Source organism: Patagioenas fasciata, chromosome 1 (genome assembly GCF_037038585.1).
Source record: "Patagioenas fasciata isolate bPatFas1 chromosome 1, bPatFas1.hap1, whole genome shotgun sequence".
NCBI lineage: Eukaryota > Metazoa > Chordata > Aves > Columbiformes > Columbidae > Patagioenas > Patagioenas fasciata.
In genome coordinates this window covers 58,081,605-58,103,331 of record NC_092520.1, presented here as the reverse complement: position 1 = coordinate 58,103,331, position 21,727 = coordinate 58,081,605, and the positions used below count along the sequence as shown (strand labels likewise).

At 40.2% G+C, this 21,727-nt stretch overlaps 1 protein-coding gene across 5 annotated transcripts in view; it reads left to right on the top strand.

Moving 5' to 3' along the window:
* The window catches only part of NALCN (sodium leak channel, non-selective), a 245,206-nt gene that overhangs the window by 70,077 nt on the left and 153,402 nt on the right, over positions 1-21,727 (top strand). For all 5 annotated transcript variants that reach the window (XM_071807107.1, XM_065829703.2, XM_071807101.1 and 2 more), the window contains 3 exons: positions 16,110-16,252; positions 16,373-16,477; positions 19,184-19,270. In XM_071807107.1, coding sequence (XP_071663208.1) covers positions 16,110-16,252; positions 16,373-16,477; positions 19,184-19,270 — 335 coding nt within the window. The remainder of the gene's footprint in view (positions 1-16,109; positions 16,253-16,372; positions 16,478-19,183; positions 19,271-21,727) is intronic.

Genomic DNA, 21,727 nt, shown 5'->3' with positions numbered 1-21,727 from the left:
GGTATCCACGGGCACAATGGGGAAGGTGCGACTTAAAAAGAGATTTCACTGGAGAATTTCAATGAAGTTCAGAGTAAACAAATATTTTGTAACAAAACTAGACTCTGTGCCATAGAATGACCTTCCCCAGCTGTTTTGCAGCACTTTATTAAATCAGCCACATTGATGAGAACTTCCAAAACAGAGCACAGTGTTAATCCTTCCTGCATAACTTCATTAGAAGCATTATTAGCAATCTCCCCTGTCAGGAAGCCAATGAAAATGAAATAATTAACATTTTCGTCCTATTTGCTGATCAAGGATTAAGCCTGTGTTATTTGAAAGAACTGGACTCTATTTGACTTAGTAGAGTTTTGTTTGGGGCCTGTATTGTCACATTTACTGAGGAAACCTTATTTTTCAGCTGGAAGGAGCCTTGGTGATGCTATTTTCCACTCTTCCTTGTGACTATAGGCAACTGTGCCATATCCATTGTTCATAAAAGTATTAAGTCCCAACTTAGAAAACTTAGGAATGGAAGAGGCAAAACAAGATGAAAAACTCTTTCAGGACTTAATTTCTCCGATGGTTAGAAAATTCCTAGGATCAGCCTACCTCATGTTCATGGCTGCTTGTTTCAATGCCAGTATTACCTTTTTGTCTCTTTTTATGATCAGAGACAAGTACTTAGTGATATTTATCCTCTGTATTTTCCATTTTTTGGCAACCTGAACTTGGGAACTTTCTACTACCAGAGACTGTATTTCCACTTAGATATGTGGCCATGTATCTTTCTGATGCATAGTGCTGCTGAGCCATATACTGTGAAAACGTGTGAGGGCTCTGGAGCCCTCACTACAAGAAAGACATGGACCTGTGTGAGAGGGGCCAGAAGAGGCCACAAAAATGATCAGAGGGCTGGAACAACTCTGCTGTGAGGACAGGCTGAGAGAGTTGGGGTTGTTCAGCCTGGAGAAGAGAAGAGAAGGCTGCAGGGAGACCTTATTGTGGCCTTTCAGTGCTTGAAAGGGTCCTATAAGAAAGATAGGACAGACTGTTTAGCAGGGCCTGTTGAGATAGGACAAGGAGTAATGGTTTCAAACTAAAGGAGGGAAGATTTAGGTTGGACATGAGGAAGACATTTTTTACAGTGAGGGTGTTGAAACACTGGCCCAGGTTGCCCAGAGAGGTGGTAGATGTCCCATCCCTGGAGACATTCCCATCCAGGCTGGACGGGGCTCTGAGCAACCTGATCTAGTTGCAGATGTCCCTGCTCATTGCAGGGGGTTTGGACTAGATGACCTTTGAAGGTCCCTTCCAACCTGAACTATTCTGTGATTCTATGACTATTTAAGTGCTTGCAGAAGTGCTGCTTTGCAATAGACTCAGACTGTGGTTTGACATGTGTTAAGATCTGCAGTGGAGATTGCTCAGTTTGAGGCAAGGTACATGAATGTGTTCCTGTCAGTGTTACCAAGGAAGGCACACAATACTGAATTTACACCAGCTTAATGTCTTTGGGCCAATTTATGCTGGGGGTGGGAGAGCAGATAATACTTACTGTGGCACAATTTAAGGTGCAGACAGACAATACAAGTTGCAGTGCGAAACCTTTCATTACAAAGTGAAGCTTTCAAATAAGAGTATTTTTTAAGAGGCAGAGTCAGCTCATAGCTGTACTTTGCATTGTGTGGCTGTGGTGCTTTTAACATAGTATTCAGAGCCTTAAAGACAGAGTTAATGTCCTGAATAACATTTGGTTTATTCACAGTGTTCCTTTACATTTCTTACTTTACAGAAGTTAGGTCTACAACCTATGACTCACGAATGCTTCCTTTATGGAAGAAAAATTAAAAAGGGCTTTTTGTTGAAGCATATAATTTATCTCGTTCAGAAGCAAGGGAACTTGGCTCAGCACCAGTGATCCTACAACAGTTTTCCAGGCAAAACCCTGACACAAGGTGCTTTTTCCACTTTGAACTCTATTTCTTTGTAGTGTCTGCACGCAGCATTTGGAAAATGTAGTGTCTGTGTGCAGCCTAAATGAGTGCACCTTACTTTATGCATGTTATTATCATTCTTTTTATAACTAGTAGGGATAAAGTGTCTGTACTGGCTTTACAGAATTCTTTAAGACTGTAAAACTGGACAAAACTAGTAAGAGCCTCAAAAGGATACCTGTTTGAAAGGCCAGCTCATTGCCTGGCCACTCCAAGATTAAGTCACCTCTATATACAAGGTTGACAAAAAATATAAAAACAAACGAGGGACACAGAATGTTTGGAAAAGAATAGCAAACAGTAGAATAAATATTGTTGGCCTACTGTGTGAAACATATGTCTATGTTAGTGTATACTATAGTGTATGCAGTTCTGATTCCCCATCTCAAATAGGATCCAGAGACATGAAAAAGATTGGAGCCAACCCAGCGAGAGCCAAAGCCAGCGAGGTTCAGCCGACCACTTCTACCTACATCATTCCTTAAAGATGCTTATCTGACATAGTCATAAAGAGCTCCAAGGAGGCAAATTGTACAGTCCTCTCAGTTATTCCAGTGCTTGCTAGTGCCTTCCAGCAGTTGTTTTGCCTATATTTAAATTATTTCCAACCAGAGCACATGAACCCTGCTAAATAAACTAATACCAGAGGCAATGTAGGCCCACTGATGAATGGGGTGGGTGCCCTGGTGGCAGAAGATACAGAGAAGGCAGAATTACTGAATGCCTTCTTTGTCTCTCTCTACTCTGCTGGAGGCTGTCCTGGGGAGCCTCATACCCCTGAGACCCCGGATGAAGCCAGGTCAATGGAGGAGTTTGCTTTAGTCGATGAGGACTGGGTTAGGGAGCAATTAAATAGTCTGGACATCCATAAATCCATGGGTCCAGATGGGATGCATCCGCGGGTGCTGAGGAAACTGGCTGAAATCATTGCTAGACCGCTCTCCATCATCTTTACCAAGTCTTGGGAAACAGGAGAGGTGCCCGAGGACAGGAGGAAAGCAAATGTCACTCCAGTCTTCAAAAAGGACAAGAAGGAGGACCTGGGTAATTATAGACTGGTCATCCTCACGTCCGTCCCTGGGAAAGTAATGGAACAGCTTATTCTTGGTGCCATCTCAAGGCATATCAAGGATAAGAGGGTTATTAGGGGCAGTCAGCATGGCTTTACCAAGGGTAGGTCATGCTTGACCAATCTCATAGGCTTTTATGAGAATGTAACAAGGTGGATGGATGATGGCAGAGCGTTGGATGTGGTCTACCTTGACTTCAGTAAAGCCTTTGACACAGTCTCCCACAGCATCCTCACAGCTAAGTTGAGGAGGTGTGGTCTAGACAATAGAGTAGTGAGGTGGGTTGCAAACTGGCTTAAGGAGAGAAGCCAGAGAGTGGTGGTCAATGGTGCGGAGTCCATTTGGAGGCCAGTATCTAGTGGAGTGCCTCAGGGGTCAATACTGGGGCAAATATTATTCAATATATTCATTGACGATTTGGACGAGGGAATTGAGTGTACTATCAGCAAGTTTGCTGATGAGACTAAGCTGGGAGGAGTGGCTGACACGCCAGAAGGCTGTGCTGCCATCCAGCGGGACCTGGACAGGCTGGAGAGTTGGGCGGGGAATAACCTGATGAAATTTAACAAGGGAAAGTGTAGAGTCCTGCATTTGGGCAGGAACAACCCCAGGTTCCGGTACAGGTTGGGAAATTACATATTAGAGAGCAATGTAGGGGAAAGGGACCTGGGGATCCTGGTGGACAACAGGATGACCATGAGCCAGCACTGTGCCCTTGTGGCCAGGAAGGCCAATGGCATCCTGGGGTGTATTAGAAGGGGGGTGGTTAGTACATCGAGAGAGGTCCTCCTTCCCCTCTACTCTGCCCTGGTGAGACCCCATCTGGAATATTGTGTCCAGTTCTGGGCCCCTCAGTTCAAGAAGGACAGGGAACTGCTGGAGAGAGTCCAGCGTAGGGCAACAAAGATGATTAAGGGAGTGGAGCATCTCCCTTATGAGGAAAGGCTGAGGGAGCTGGGTCTCTTTAGTTTGGAGAAGAGGAGACTGAGGGGTGACCTTATTAATGTTTATAAATATAGAAAGGGTGAGTGCCACGAGGATGGAGCCAGGCTCTTCTCAGTGGCAAACAATGCTAGGACAAGGGGTAATGGGATCAAGCTGGAACACAAAAGGTTCCACTTAAATTTGAGAAAGAACTTCTTCTCAGTGAGGGTGCCAGAGCACTGGAACAGGCTGCCCAGGGAGGTTGTGGAGTCTCCTTCCCTGGAGACATTGAAAACCCACCTGGACATGTTCCTGTCCGACCTCACCTAGGCGTTCCTGCTCCAGCAGGGGGATTGGACTAGATGATCTTTCAAGGTCCCTTCCAATCCCAAACATATTGTGATACTGTGAAAAGCATTTAGTTGGTACTTTTGCAAGTTCCTTAGGAAGTCACTGGAAGGACTTTTAGTGCCCGGGCACCACAGATCTGCCTCACTTTTGGAAGCAGACATTTTTGGAGATTCTCTGTTGCATTTATCTTCATTTAGGAAGCCCATCTCCCAGGTGCTGTAAAATAAATGGGTCTGGAAACAGTTGTGCTTTCTTCTCTTGACTACATCTTACAGTATCGATCTCTAGCTTTATTATTAATGTGACAGGCAACTTAAGTGTTTTGAGAACTACATATTGTTCAAATACACTGTTTTCCCAGCGTCTTTTTTGTTTTGTGGGGAAATACGTGGTAGAATTTCAGAACCAGAGATCTAACTCTGTTTCTGCTAAAGGATTGATAAAATTCCCTTTGGCTTCAAGCACTAGCATTCAGGCCAGGATTGAATATTTCGAACTTGTCTCCTTCAACATCTCTAAGAATCAGACTGCATCCAACTATCTGAACATCGGCTCATGCCTGACTTTGGGCAGTGCAATTTAAAAATTGTGAACATAGTTTTCTCTTTAAAAATATTACATAAATGTGCTGGCAGAGCTTCCAAGTTAGGATCAGGATTTGTTTCCTGTTCTGAAAAATATGGGGACATAATGTACCAATACGAAACTCTACCCAAGCCATGATAGGCCCTGCAAACAAGTTACTGGGGCTAACAACATGCGTTTATAAAGTCCAGCAGTGAATGTCCTCATGTATGCTTGCATACATAAGTGATAATTAGAGGTGCCTTCAGCTTTGGTGAAGGGAGTGCATAGGCTTCCAAAGGTCTTTTTTTAAAGTGAAGAGTAGGTGAAGAGGTAGTCACCATGAAGTCAATAGCATCCAGAAAGTCACCCCTGAATTTCTGCATGTCACTTGTTTGTGCCTTCAGATCTAAAAGCTCTGATTTCATATCGCCAACTGAAAACTATTTTCAGTTGGAAAATGCAGTCTATTCAGCTCATGCTCTGATAAAAAATTACTGGGGTGGCTCTGATCTGTATTTCTTGGGAAACTGCTTCACTGAGCAATGCCAAAACTTTTTTTTTCAAACCACATGTACACGCAGCACAGTACAAAATGCCACATTTTCAACTTTAGCAAAAAACTTTGAAGAAAAATATGTTAAATATCATATGTCTATAAGAAATTAAAGCAGCTTTGAGTTAAAGCACAGAGTTGACACACACCTACGTGAAGAAGAAACATCTTTGCAGGTAAGCTTGATGCAGAGAAAAAAAGAGAGAAGGCATATCTGGGGACAAAAAGAAAGTCATTGATTTGACAGTGACAGATCCAGGAAATTTCTGTTATGCGTGTGTGGAACTATTTTCAGTAGTGCATAAAGATCAGAAAGGATTTCTGCAGAAGGAGATAATGTTGAAAACAAGGTTTAAACAGACTGTATTAAAACTTTGAACGTTCTCTCTCCCCCAAAATATGTGGCAGTTCATACAGCTTTTCTTGCCAAAGGTTTTTATTTTCATTTCCAAATAAACCTGCCAGCTGTGTAGTCTATTACTGCTTGTCTTCCAAGAATTCTTTTGATAACCAGTAGATCTCTAGTCATGCAAACACTTTGTTTAAGGCAGTCAAGAATAAAACAAGTTAGATCTTAAGAAAATTTGTTTTCTTTTCAACTAGACCTTTAATTTTCTGAAGGAGAGAAAAAGTTGTCTATTCTTGCTGACATCGATGTATGTTTTTTATTAAAATAAAACCCAAGTTTTTTCTCTTTTAATGTCCAGCTAAAGAGCACAATTTTTGAATACTCTAATCCCTCTTTTAAAATCAGAAATCTTTAAGATAGTCTCACCTCAGACAGTGTGATTCTGTTGTTGTTTGAGGAAATTCTCAGAGTCTCTAGCAGCATCCTGTTTTGTATCAGGAACAGTGTGGCCAGCAGGACTAGGAAAGTGATTGTGCCACTCTACTCGGTACTGGTGAGGCTGCACCTTGAATACTGTGATCAGTTTCGGGCCTCTCATCATAAGAAAGACATTGAAGTGCTGGAGAGAATTGAGAGGAGGGCAACAAAGCTGGTGAGGGGCCTGGAGCACAAGTCTGAGGAGGAGCAGCTGAGGGAACTGGGGCTCTTTAGCCTGGAGAAAAGGAGGCTGAGGGGAGACCTTATCGCTGTCTGCAACTACCTGAAAGGAGGTTGTAGCATGGAGGGGGTTGGGCTCTTCTCCCAAGTAGCAAGTGATAGGATGAGAGGAAATGGCCTCAAGTTGTGCCAGGGGAGGTTCAGATTGGATATTAGGAAACACTTCTTCACGGAAGGAGTTGTCAGGCATTGGAACAGGCTGCCAAGGGCAATGGTGGAGTCAGCATCCCTGGAGGTGTTTAAAAGGTGTATAGATTAGATGCTTAGGGACATGGTTTAGTGCCAGAGTTGGGTTATGGTTGGACTCAGTGATCCTGAGGATCTCTTCCAACCAAAATAATTCTATGATTCTCTAATACGGCCATCTCTACTGTGGGGCTTATGGAGCTACCAGCAGACTCAACCACCTCTCCCTGTATCCACCTGCTCCATATCTACACAGATTAGGTCAGTAGGCAAACCTCTGGCTCACAACAACGAAGTAGGTAAATTATTTTACTGCTATTGGCATGTAACAGGTGCTAGGGAGTACTTAACTCATTAATAGCTAAATAGGTCATTGCGTGAGTGTTGTCTGGATTTTCTTGTAACAGTCAATCATAGAGCTCCTTTCTCCCATTTAGGAAAGGAAGATTTTGTGTCTTCAGTTTAAACTAGTCTCGTGAGGTGCATTTGGCACTGTATATTTACTCCTGTTATTCAGATGTGTGGAGGCTAATGAGATTTCTAACATGTATCTGTTTTGTAATGTCTCTTTGGCCAGCTTTACTGTCTGTTTTGTTCTGGTTTGGTAGGGTGTTTTTTTTTAATTTTATATTATTATTATTGTTTTGTTTTTACGTTTTTCTTCCAGAAATGCATTTAGCTAAGTGTTGCTGCTGTTTTATTTCTAGCCACTGAATACTCAGCAGATCTTTCTAGTTGGGATTTTCTACTTTTGTCCTCACGTGAAACTTTTATACTGAAAATAACAAAGTCTTGTTCAGACATATGCTATAGCATATAGCATGGTTTGAGGAGGGATTTTTAAAAGCATCTTATTTAATATGACAGCCTTTTTTCCACTGATTGTGGGAGGGATAAAATTTCATTCAACTGCTTTTGAAAATGTTATCCATGCAAGAGGAGAGGGCTGATCTCTTCACTTTAAGAAAGTACGTCCTCAGAGAAGTCTGTATGAGGAGTTGAATGCAACTGAAACAGAGCTTTAGAGCAGAACAGCAGCTTTGATTGTCTAGGTTCCATTGTTTCTTCTACCCCACAGTAAAAAGCAAACAAACAAAAAACCTTCAGAAGCTGTTGAAATCATGCACTGTGGAATTTCCTCCTGGAATGCCTTCCTGTCTCCCAGCCTACCTGGCCTGCTAGTACTCATCCTCAGACTGGCCAACCACTTCCCACACACACTCACCAGCATGAGTTCTCCTGAGTGAATTTCAAGCTCACTTTGGTCCTGTTCTATCACTTAAACCTCTTTGTTAAATATTTGTGCTCTTCAGTTTCTTTTTAATTGCTGATTAATTGGACAAGTTGGAACTTCAGGATGAAGGGGTTGCACTGCAACTGGAAATGAGGAAACACATTGTCATGGAGGTAAAAAAAAATATGCTGCTGTCAGTTTGAAAATCACTTGCAAGATCTTTTTTAGCACTTTCTGGACATGATTTTTTTTTCTTTATTTAGGGTCCTAGCCTTTTATTTTCTTGTAAGGCTTTTGTCTTGAACTTGTCTGATTGTTCACTTCTTGCTAATATAAATAGCACACTGCGAGTGCTCCATTTAGGCCAGGCAATTTTTTGTAATCTGTGTTTCCCAAATTTGCACATAATTTTAGGGTCTCTGTGCATCTCCAGGTCCCCCCGTTCTTCTGTTCAGCTGAGTCACTAACGCATGTTATCATTAGCTCCTACATCTTTTAGTGCATTTTTTCTGCCTACACACATTTTAATGCTTTCAAGACAGTTGCTACTAGCTGGCCAGACTCAAGACTTGTTGAAATGGTCTCTTGTGGTGAAGTTTGCAGTCATGCTACTCATTTAACTCTGCTTTTGGGTAAAGTATCATCATGGTCACTTTAGAGATGAAAATGTTACTATGTGAATATGTTCTGTAGTTTAATTCTTCTATACTTCTTTCATCCGACAAAACAGATATATTTTTTTATTAATGAAGCAAATCAGTTGATGCCATGCAGCATGCTAGCTTTGCTGTTTCGTGACTGCGCTTAAAATGAATTAGATTGCTCAGTCTATGACTGTTGGGAAAGTTGATGCAACAAGTGAATAGTTTTGATTGACAGTGTATGAAAGTCAATGCTGAATTTACATGCCTTGTGTCAAGAAAGATTTGCATACGTTATTTTCTCTCTGACAAAGGGATCCATCACCACATCGATTTTAATAGTCATTACCAATGTTTTAATATATGGCTGAATGACAGTCCAAATACATCGTATCTGCATTGAGAACCTGCTTTAAATTTGTCTTTTTAATATGAGAACCCTTAAAGTGTTCATTAAATTTTAAATGTAACAATTTCTGTGAATTTTTGGATGTTTGGTTTCTGGACTGTCACTTTTACTGTATGATTTTAAAGGCACCTACATACATAATATATTTTAAAAGAAGTAACAGTCCTATAAAAAGGTGGCTTATTTTCAAAGGAATAAGTTAATATAAATTATAGAGTTTCTTCTGTTTAACATTTATGTTACATAGTTTTGTCATAACATTTACTGTAGCAGTCATTTACTATGACTGTACTTTAAATCAGAGATGTTTCATTGAAAAGACTGAGGTGTGGCAGGCCCATCTTCACAGTGTCTGCTGCTCTTAAAACTAAGGCCTAGGGATTTTTGTATTCTTGGCTTCTAGGTCTTAAAAGTGTGTATTATTAGAGTTTGATTCCCAGAAAGGGAAAAGCACAGCTGTGGCAGTGTCCTACTTCCACGCTTAAGCCTGGGGCTCTGCCCGTTCTGTGAAGGATGGGAGCCCAGAGATCCAATAAAAGTTATGTCCTTAAAAATACTCTCTATGGAGGAGGAAAAGTGGGAGTTGTTGCCTGTGCTACAGAACTTCCAGGTAGTTGTGTGCGAGGTGTGAGCAATTCACAGCTCAGCATTTCCTTGATTCTCATCAGCTGCCAGTAATTTTTGTAAAGTTGCTACACACCAAAACCAGCAGTGATTCTAAGAGTATGTATTCACACTACAGCTGTGTAATTGCAAATAGGAAAAAGCAGACAGTATTTATGCACATAAAACCAGCTTATGAGCTCTGCTGACATTTTAGATCCCTACTTGCTAAGTTATTTGTGAACATATAGCTAAGGATTATTTTAATCAAAAAAGTATTAAAGAAAAACAAATATAAACACTAGTCTGGCTAAATATCCATAAACATGCACACATGAAGTCATTTTGAAGAGTATTTGTCTCTGTTTACACCATGGACTTATTCACAAATGCAAAACAGATTTCTTTGTAAAGCATAAAATATTACATGAGGGAGCAGAAACACTAGGACATGCAAGACAGTAATGGCATAACTAAGCATGAACTATCATGCTCCTGTTTCCCCTGTGCACTCAATACATATGTCAACTTTGCTAAATTCATATTGGTACTCTAACGCTTCTTAATAGTGAACAAATTTCTACAATACTTGCAAACTGTGCAACTACATCCGTCAACATTTCTTCTGAAAGTTGGCTGACTTTCCATCTTTCCATTACTAAGTTTGTAGAACAAATTGCGTTGATCCTAACATGTTTCTTATGTTTCTTTATCTCCTTTTTGGTGGTTTTATGCCTGTGGTCTCTGTATATAGTATTTTTTCCTATGTAAAAGCTTCATCTTCTCATAAAGAAACATTTGCGAAATGAAGAACTGATAGCACATCACTACTGTATGTTTGAAGTCACTGCACTTAACAAGGTCTAAAATACTGTGTTCAAACTGGCAGTGTGTTATTTCTGCTGTTGTAAAACGGTGCTTGGCGCAGTTTCCATTTTCCTCTGTTCCACAGCACAGTGGCAGGGAGATGGCAGTGAAGCTGGAGGTTTCAGTGGAGGAGCAGGGCATTGGCATGTTTTGTTTTCCTTCTTTTCCTCCTCATTTCTGCCGACTGACAAACTGGCCGATGTGAGTTGGTTTGGGAGGGTAAAATAGACTGGATTGCTCACAGAGACAAGCAAGAAACCCCTTGAAGCCATCCAGGATTTGATCTTTTTGTTGATTTCAGTCCTATCTACCAGCTGCTTCCCAGATGTGCTGACAACATTGTCCTTTCATTTCTGGATAATTTTTATTCCCTTCTAGTTTCAGCAAAGCTGGAAAACCCTGACTGCAGGCAGTGGTTTACAAATACCTTGATACTGAAAGATAAGACATAAATTAAAAGCCAACTAGTCAGTGGGAATATCCATGCCTTGCAGGAACATCCAGCTTCATGATTTTAGCACTGATAATGAGCAGGGACAGAAATAGGGTTGATAACATTTTTGTAGCCAAAGTGAGAGGTCATCTCTTTGTGGACATAACGCTCCCAAAACCACCCTAAGGACAAATAGAGATAAATTAGACAGCAGCACCTGCTAGAAGGCTGCTTAGTTCTGCTGGAAAGTTAGAAAATCGATCCTTTTGCCAGCACCTCGAGACGCTGCCAGCCTGGGCTCGCCGGGGTGGCGGCTCCTCCGCTGCCTGATGTTCCAGATGTGCCCGAGGTGCACGATCGCCATCTAGTGACTACTGGAAAGGGAGGAAAAGGAGCCTGTTACTGGCTGGCATCTGAGGCTTTTTACAGGTGACAACACATAGTATTTTAAGCTCTTAGTAACAAGGTGTGCATTTTTACTTGCCTGAATAATTCCTGAACAAAAAGAAAAAAAAAATACAAAATCAAACTTTTCTTTCTCAGCAGCTTCACAGCAGGCACAAGGAAACTGAGAGAACCCTGATATGGTAAACCAAGGTAGTCAAAAAACATAGATGACACGTGCAGAAAATGCTGGAGTCAGTGGCATACCTGAGCTTAGTTTTAATGTTTTGTTTCTCACTTGGAATAGCTACAAATCGCATAGCACAAAGATACTAATAAAAGACAACACCTTGACATTGTGCATGCTCTAATAATATGGGATTTTGAATCTAGAAGCAAGAATGTAACAGTTAGGAGGAAAGGGTTCTATTTCCAGGTTTAGTGAATTTTCCGTGTGACCTTTTAGTTCTGCTCCTTTAATTCTGCAGTTATAAAATTACACCATTATTCAGTGCACTCCCTTTTTGATAATGTCCATTCATAGATTATAGCAAGAGTTGTCACAGAGTGTAGTGGTGTGACAGAGGCACAGGAATAAGTGGGAAATCCTGTATGTTTACAAAATATGAAACACATTATGTAAAATAGCACCCCTGCATAGTGATACTGTTGTTCTGTCAATTATGAGTTAGTTTTTATTGGTTTGTGTGTGTTTTTTGTTTTGGGGGGTTTTTGGGGGGGTTGTGGGTTTGTTTTGTTTTGTTTTGTTTTTTTAATGAATACCTTCTTTATTCTTTATATATTTAGAAGATTGGGGCTTGGCAGGATAGGTTTCGTCACTCCCCTGTGGAAAATCATCACCGATGCGCTCTGGCTTTTTCAGTTCTTTTCCCCCTGCTTCTCTGTTCGTTTGCATAGCATGAAAGTGCCAAGTGACCTTGCTCCCTGAAATGGCATGAAAACTAGTAGAATTTTCTTTTATTACAACCATTTAGGCATTAAAGCCACTACTTCCTCCATAGCCCTTCAGGCTAATGCTGCCAACTGGAAGATCTCAAAGAAACAGATGTATGGAAGAAGGCATAAACCTCCTGCATTTCAGTGTTGAATGTGCATTATTAGTAGGGATATGGTTTGTCTCTGCTGCCTTTTTTTCTCTAAGGTATGAAGTAAGTACAAGTGTTGCATAAGTTGAGGAAGATTCGATGTAATTTCCCACATTTCACTAAATCTTTCATTTTCTGGACTTTTTTTCCTTCTCTTTTTGATAGTGACCATGTGCGGTCATAAAACATTTCCAAAGCTAGAAGTGTTTATTGGTTCCATAGAAGCAGTCTTTTGATACTGATACAGATTCTGATACTGATTTATTTAATTTTAATCTGCGCATTGAGAAATGTTTTCCTTCCTTGTTTTGATTAACCATCGGCTTAGTTAAAGAAATTGTTTTATTGTAACATCAAAATGTGGAATTTATTAGACAAGTTCAAAAAAAAGGCACTGAAAGAAAAATATCAAAGTACATTCATTTCTTTTACCTCTTTCATCAGAAAGTACCGCCTAAATGACTTGAATCTTCCTTGCCATGAAGGTTTAGCCATCTACTGAAACAAATAGGAAAATTTTCATAAATATTTTCAAGATATTTTTATTTCCTAAGATTTGACAGCATTCTCGATGCAGATTTTGGAATCCTAGTCCCAAAGTCAGGAAGTCAGTTTTTCTATGTCTAGTTTTTTTGCGATGTATCCCACCATCATGTAAAATGTTGATACTTTCTCTTCCTCCGTATGGCTTTGAACATGGTGAGAAAAACAGAGCATGCTACTGTGAAATGAGAGCCTTTTTAAAAACTTACACATTGGCTCTAGGAAGATTAGTCAGATATTAAAGAAATACTCCGGAAAAATAGAATTGGCTGCTGATTGTCTTTAAATGTAACTTTTAGAAAAGCAAAAAATATGCAGTAAGGCAGATGTTAACTAAGAATTACTCTTTTTTAAAAAAAAAAAAAAGCAAAACATTTCATGGTTTCGGATCCCTTACTGCCATGCCTTTATTCTGTATCCAGTTGAAACAGTACTTACAGAGATAATTAACAGCATGGTTCCTGGCATCAGTACTGAAACCTTTTTTACTTTCTAGTCACATATGTTAAGAATCTATATTCTTAGTGGCAATTGCCTTCTAATAGCCCGAAGAACACCTGTACCAGTTATCTGCAAGCCATATTTTTACTTTAGTGTCACAGACAAACATATATTATTTTAATTGGGTTAATCGTGTGTTTTTGTCCATTCACATTGCTGCTTTACTGTGGCAGATGGCCCAGTGTATGTGCTATAAATACTTTGCATGACATCCCCTCTATTTTTCTAATCGTCACTGTGACTTTCCCATTGGTAAAGACTAATTACAGTTTCCTAGCCAGCAACTTTTAATAGGTTCCTTTTTTTCTTAATCTCTGCCTGTCCTCAACAGCCCTGTTTTATTCAATAATTTAATCAGTTCAGCATCAGTATAATAATAGATAAATGAACCATTACTTTATGAATTTTTGAAATGCAAAATACACATGAAGTAATCACTGATTAATATTTCACTATTGATGGAGACCACTCTATTTTCTGAAGAAACAGAAAGGGGTTTGCTATCTATGCTTGAATGCTTTTTCTTTCCTTTTATTTTTATTTCTGTCCCTTGGTCCTGAGAACCATATGCAGCAAATAGGAAGGAATCCAATAACCAGAAAAATTAACAGGAAGGATTAACATTTTTGCCTAACGACCATGACCATGTTAACCATTCAACACCTAAATATCAAACAAATGAGTTTATACAGAAAAAATTCCATTTATCCCTGTCTCCTCTTATCGGTGATTATTTATCTGCAAAAGGGACTCCCTACGGCAAATCCACTTCTAGGTGCATCCGAACTGTGTTAGCAGACAGAAGGATGTAGATGCTGCAAATTCAGTGGGAGAATAACAATGTAGAGCTCCTTATAGGCCGGTGGGATTTGGGGAGGGGAACTCTTGGACTCAGGAATTTCTGACTAGAACCAGCCCTTTTGCTGTGAACAGGATCAGATATTTGACTCATGCTTGCTATCCGTACATTGCTGGAGCCGCACTGATTTGCCAAGGGCAGTTCTCTTCACCTTCCCTCTCCTTTCTCCAAGATGTTTCATGAAACGAAGCAGCAGTAGAGCGGAGCTGGCAGGTGTCTGTAGGACAGTTCCACGATTTCACAGCAGTTTGTGAGATTTTGCAGTTTAATTTCACAGTTTAATTGTGTTGCTTCTCGGAACAAAAAAGTACTTCAAACAAGAACGCCGTACGAGCCCTCACCACAGTCTGTATTTTGAAGCTTTTGTTGCAGACATCAGGAGAAGGTGTCGGGATCATATCATCCCTCAGACTTTAGGATGAGTTTGGATCTTGTGAAGTTTTCTTTCATCTCCTCCCCCTGCTCCCCAGAGTGATACAGGAAGTCCAGCTTAAAAATGCTATAAGGTTTTTTTAAGGCAACACATATACTTTAATGCGACTGCCCAGGCTGCCTGAACTGCCACACTGCTCTATACCTTGTTGTGGGCCAGGGGTGTCAAACTCATTTTCACTGGGGGCCACATCATCCTCGCTGTTGCCTTCAAAGAGACAAATGCAATTTTAGGACTATTTGTACAGTCCTAAAATTATATTTGTACAGTTCTGTTTTAAAAGGTCTATGTAAACTAAATCAAATAGATTTAAGTCTTGCATTTTTGAATGCTAGATTTGATTTTAATTAACAAAAGTAAATATTTGTAATAATCTACTAGATGTGAGGCTGGTTTTGAGAGCAACAGGAAAGTGAAAGGCTTTCAGAATAGAATCAGAAATGGTGTGTGGCTTCTTTCTGCTCCATGGCAACTCAATAGCACTAGTTTCACCAATTGCAATAACACTAGTGGAAACTCAATAGTTTCCACTCAATAACTGCAATTACATATTAACTAAAAATGGATAAAACATTCAGGTACTCTTATGCAGCCTTTAGCTTTTTCGATACTTCTCTCCTCTCTGACCCTCCACATCCTCCAAACTCTTACACATTAACACATCTTCTGATCAGAAATGCCATAGAAATTACAGCAGACTACACCTCTGCACTACACTTGAGCAACTTGAAATATTCCTATTAGCACAAGCGGAAGAGGGAAACACTGGCATCACATAATAATGCAATATACAGCTAGTAAAATCATAAATATCACAGAGAAAAACAAGCAAAGAGAACAACGTTATTTTAAAAACTATGCTGTGCTCTCTTCTGCAAGGCCCATTTGTTCTGTGCACAGAGAAATCCCAAAAGGAATTTTCTCTAACCATAACTTTATTGCAATGATAATCCTGTAGGCGCTTCACTGTGCTGGCTTGTGTGGGGCACCTGCTTGGTGTGTCGCTGCTTACTCAGTGTTGCTGATATTAATAGTGATTCCTTTCACCTACTGAATGCTGATCCTTATAGCTTTAATTAAATCTGCCTTTTCTCACCGATGCTGCTGCAGTCACGTAATGGGAGAAATTCTGCCCTCAGAAACGTTTGCTAATTGCCAGTGAACCCATCTAAGGAATTATTCCTGTGTGTCCAGGGAGAGAAGGGAGTCTAGTCTGATACAAAACCAATTCATATTCAATTGTAAAAGGAAGAAATGAAAAACTTCTCTTTGAAGGAGGGGAGGAGCGCTGATACCCTTTAGGGTAAATGAAAATAGAGTAGATAAAAGGTTATTGTTTCCTGATATTGAAAATTTTCAGGGAGGCTTAATGCCAAACATTTTCATTTTTCGTCTGACAGGCACAAGCATATTTACTGTTTACGAAGCTGCTTCTCAGGAAGGCTGGGTGTTCCTTATGTACCGAGCAATCGACAGCTTTCCGCGATGGCGTTCATATTTCTATTTCATCACCTTGATTTTCTTTCTGGCCTGGCTTGTTAAGGTACTGAAAAACGTGTTCTTTTAAACCTGTCTGAAATGTAGATCGTCTTAAAATGAATTTGGTTTCTTTTCTGCTTGCTGAGCTTTGCATCAGCCATTCTTTCTTGCTGTTTTGTTTCAGAATGTTTTCATCGCAGTCATCATTGAAACATTCGCAGAAATTAGAGTGCAGTTCCAGCAGATGTGGGGGTCCAGGAGCAGTACCACTTCTACTGCCACCACCCAGGTGAAGCACTTGAGATACTGAGATTCTTTGGGGACTTGATTTGGTTTAGTTTATGAATGAATAATAAGTCAAAAATTCCTGATATTGTTATATCTGATTTATTTCACTTTTCGTGTTACTATATGTATTTTAATGTTGATATATGAATTTTCATATAAAATTAAATTCTAGGGTATATTATTCAACAAGGCTTTCTTAAAAAAAAGAATAATAGAGAAGACTCTAACATGGTTCTCTATATCACTGACTATGTTATTGCTAAGTTTTTATTTTCTTTTAATGAAGTAAGATAATAATTTTTTATCATGTCATTGGTGGGTTTGAAATTAGAGTTGCTATTGAATATCACTTTATGTGCTAAGGAAGAAGAGCTGAAATTGCAAGCTGTAGCGGGAAGATGAGAGGTCAGAGAGTAGCTGAAGTGTTTGGGGAAGCTGGTCCTGAAACTGAGAAGGGCACATTGAGACCAATGAGAAATGAGGTGCTGAGGCACTGAAGGAGCTGTGCTAAGATTTGAGGTAGATGCAGGAAGTGAGACCCTCAATATGAGATAATGGGTAGGAAGAAGCCATGGCAGAAAGTGTGCAAATGTGGGCTGTAAAGACCCAGTATAAAAAAAAAAGGGCTAACGAGTTAAGATTTAAATTCTTCCACTCATTATTTATAACAATCATATTATGATTATTGAATGTACAAAAGGCCGGGCTTTTCCACGCTAGTGCAGTTTGCCATCTACAAGAGAGACCAGTACCGACTTCTGGCAAAAAGCCCTTAGGAAGAAAGATATGAGAAACATACCCATGAGGAAAATTCTTCTAACCTCTGTAGCTGTAGACTATTTATTTTCACAAGCCAGAGGATTTAAGTGTTTCAGAATTATTTATTAAATATTTTCTGATATTCCTTTCAATATTCCTGTAATCCATAGGTAAATCGTTTCTGCCTTCTGCTACAGTTTTCACCTCAAATAGATTTTGTGGCAATAATTTCTACTCTATATATGTCTTTGTCAAAGCAATAGCCATTTAAAATCTAATTTTTTTTAAAAAAGGACCTTTCCATGTGATGCATTCTTAGCCTGAGGAATGTAATGCTTGTTTCATCTCTGATGGGACAAATTCCTGAGCCACATGGGCTTACCTGACAAACTCTTAACTAGAAGCTGGAACAGAAAGATTGATGAAGGAAACGCAAGCAGCAGCCAACATTAAGGAATTTCAAGGATAAAAGGAATTCCTAAAATAATGTCATCATGCCAGAGAATATGGGCATGTTGAATATAAATTGCATCATGCAAAATTAAAGGAGTGTGTTGGCTGCAGACAAGCAAATGGTTACTTTGTTCCTTGAGTCACTGGTATGATGGGACATAAAGGGAGTTGAGTTTGCTGAACTACAAAAATGATTTATCCTTTTCTGTATTAAGGGCAGAAAATTTCTCACAGGGTTTCTTGTGCAGAGCACCAGACTGAAGTTAAAAACCTTGCTTGTTTTGTGCATGAAATAACCTTGAGAAAAAGGAACAATATCTTGCTTCATTTGCTCACTTCATAAATCATTAAACTGGTCTTGAAACTTAGTTCTATAGAAAAGAAAATGAGTGTCGAAGAGTCAAAGTCAAGGAAGGGGTCTCTGGAGAAGGATAAAAGGAGGTTCTTGTAAAGCGCTTTAGCACTGCACAGTAAAGCAGGGCACAAAGAGGAGTAACTCGATGGTGATCTGAGCGGACAACTCCTCCTGGTGCAGGGGTGCTACGTAAGGACTCGGCAGCGTGACAACCGTACTTGTGTGACACTGTCCCCAGTCTGATGAGCACATCTCACAGGGTGGTTTTGAGCTTCGACCAAGCTACTGTGGCTGTGCGCTCGAGGTGACCTGCTTAAGTGCTGAGCATAAAGGGAAGGGTGGGAGTAAGGTGAGAACTTCACCACACTTCAATACATAGTATATGCAGACTCTCAGGTGGCAATTCAAGATACTGGAGCCATTCATTTACTTTCAAGGACATTGTTAATCACTTCGAGACATGGTTCCTCACTGTTCTTTCTGTCCACCAGTCTGCATCATTTTATGTCCTAATTTCTAAGAGAGAAAAAAAGCCAGAATGCCTACACCATAGCTACCAGAGGCTATTGGTAAAATGTGGATAGCACTGTACCCACAGGAGCCTTTCCCTCTGACTTCATTAGAGCCGGGGTACCACTCAGCAATTTGCAGGATTATAGGCTCTAAGTTACAGTACAGAAGGACTGTACAGCTACTCTTGATAAGCATCAGTGCAACAAACATTGTCTGATCCTTGGAGTAAAATAATTTTGCCAGTAAAAAAGGCGAGATTGTCTGTTACTTCCAATTATTTTTTGGTCACAGTTTATTTGTGTTGTCTCAGAGTAAGCTTACCTTAGTAAGGAATTTATTCTGGATGGGTGCCACCATATAATGATACTGATCAGAGGTTTATTGAACTTGTTTCTACATTAGGAGTAACAGAGACATATTGCATTTCATTTTATCTGAGTAAAATTCAGAAACTATAAATGTTGGAAAAATTGCACGGTGCTTTTTCTGTAACAGTAAGAACCATCTCCTTCTTATTTTAAACTGGCTATCATCAAAATGTATGCAGGTCCTTAGGGGGAATGTATTTGATTTCACTTGTATTTATTGGCACATAAAACATTTCTGACAACAATTTTCCTTTTCAAGATGTTTCATGAGGATGCTGCTGGAGGTTGGCAGCTTGTGGCTGTTGATGTGAATAAACCCCAGGGCAGAGCTCCGGCATGTCTACAGGTATGACACTGCTTTTTAATAAATCAGTGTGTGTAACCAGCAACACTCAAATGTTGGCATAAGGAGGCTGTAGTGAGAAATAGCTACAATAGATTTAGTCATAAATTTCTTCAAATCCGTTGTTTTCTGTAGGCTTGTTCATGAAAATCACAGATCAGCAGAAAAAGATATACTTTACCCAAAGGGAGAAGATTAGAAAAATGCTCTATTTTGTGTGCTCATGAGAGAACGTTTTGAGGTTTTTAAAATATAAAATGACATAAGTAATCATCCTTTATCTCTCAGACTTTATATACAAACTGATTCCACTTCTAGGTTATTCACAACAGAAATGCTTGTTTGTTAACTGCAAAATGCAATAACATATGCCAAGAAGCATGACTAATCATAAAAAACACAGAAGTGCCTCATTTCTCCTGTTCCACAGAAGCGGGAAGAGGTCTGTAAGTAGTAAGCCATACAGTGTCTGAAACTTCCAGATTTAATATTCTTATTTGGATGTAGGTGAGTTTGTAGAACTCTATTCTCATTGTTTGAATAAATCCAGACTGAGATAAGTAGTATTTTTATAAATCCCTTTTTATTACAACACATTGTACAGCAGCTCAAATTTTTATTTGCAAGTTAAATGTCACTTCTGGATGAAACAAACTTGCTTCAGATTAGAAAGCCAAATCTACTTGTCATGGAGGCACTCCGAGGTTAGTTTAAGGGACAACAGGGTCTGAAACAACTTTTATTAAACCGGTGAGAAACAGGGTTTTAGCACTCCAAAAGTGACTTAAATACAGGTTCAGATATCAGTTGAGGAAAATTATTAAGGGGCAGCAGCTAATACAACAGGCAGTCCACAGAGTGCATGCATGTGGCTTCACCAAAACAATGCCGGAACCGTCTCTGAGTCTGGGAGGAGTACACACTTGCCTGAACACGGTGCGGGATTATTCTTAAACAGATACACGTACTCGTAGTGAGTATGGAAAGTGTACACTCGCGATTCCACGAGCGTAAATTTATAATACACTCGCAATCCTGCGAGGGTTAATTTACTTACACGTGCAAATGTGCACAGAATACTACACGTGCTTATGTGGAAGCACGGGAGGAAAATACACTCGCGATTGTGCGAGGAAATAATTTAAAGTAGGCGTGCATATGTGCACGGAAAGTTACTCGTGCTTGTATTAAACACAGAAAGTTACACGTGCATATGTGCACGGAAAGGATAAATACACCCGCGATTATGCGAGGATTAATTTTACACGTGCTTATATTAAGCACGGAAAGTTACACCGTGCACATGTGCACGGAAAGTATAAATATACTCGCAATCCTGCAAGAAGTTTTACTCACACACGTGGCAGCAAGGCAAGCGGAGTCTCCATCCCGGGGAGGGGCTTTCAGCGGCAGCATCTTGCTCGTGCTCTGAGAGACCCGCGACAATGGGCAATCTCAACGAGAGTCCCGTTTTTTATACTGGCTCATCAGACCTGACTGTAGGCATTCCAGAAGCTTCTCTGCACCCCCACACTGGCTGTGGGGTGCCCCTGAAGCCTCCAAACAGCCCCCACACTGGCCGCAGGCGCCCAGCAGCTCACTGGCGCCTGGGCACTCCCTTCTCCTAACGGCCCTGGCCAGGGTGCTCTGGGGCCAAACAGAAGAAGCTGTTAGCCTCAAGTAGCAGAGAGAGAGGGAGATGTGCCTACTCCTTCCATGATGAAGGAGATGGGGGGATAGAGGGGGGTTTGCATCCTGCCACACTACTATAGCAATCTGATAGCATGATGTTTGCTGGCAGTTTTGCTTATCTTTGGTTTAATGTGTAAACAAAATACACGTACTTGTTGGCAGCATGTACATTGCTGACCACTAAGGCGGCAGGCACCTTTCATGCCCTCTACAAGCTGTTCTCAAATATCTTTACTTTGTCAAACCATTGCCATATATTTAATTATGGCATGGGTCTCAACTGATAATTCCTCTTCCAAAATTTAATTATTGATTTTGACAGCAAGAGGGGTGTCATTTGTGGTGTTCTCAAATAACGCTCTTAGGTGCATGGATAAAATATAGCTGGACTCACAATGAAAACTCCTCCAGATGGAAGATAAGATAGCATCTGAGTTACCTGGTCTGTCTTTGTCCTTAGCATTGCACTCTTGCCTGTTTAGGAAGTATGTGAACACAAAGTAAATTGCATGCCAGGGAACAAAAACGTCATGTGTTGGTGGGTGCTGCAATATTTTACAATTGCAACTGAACTAGCAGTTTTCATTCTTCATCCCTTTGTGCAACATCTGCAGGGTTTACAGTAATCTATGACCTTGCTGGATGTCAATCCAAGGAAAGCAATCCAAAGGAAAGCAATGTGTTACAGTATTATTTTATTAGGATAATGCCCAAAATAGCCTTTATTTTTATGAAATATAGACTAAAATACAGCCCAAAGAAAGCCAA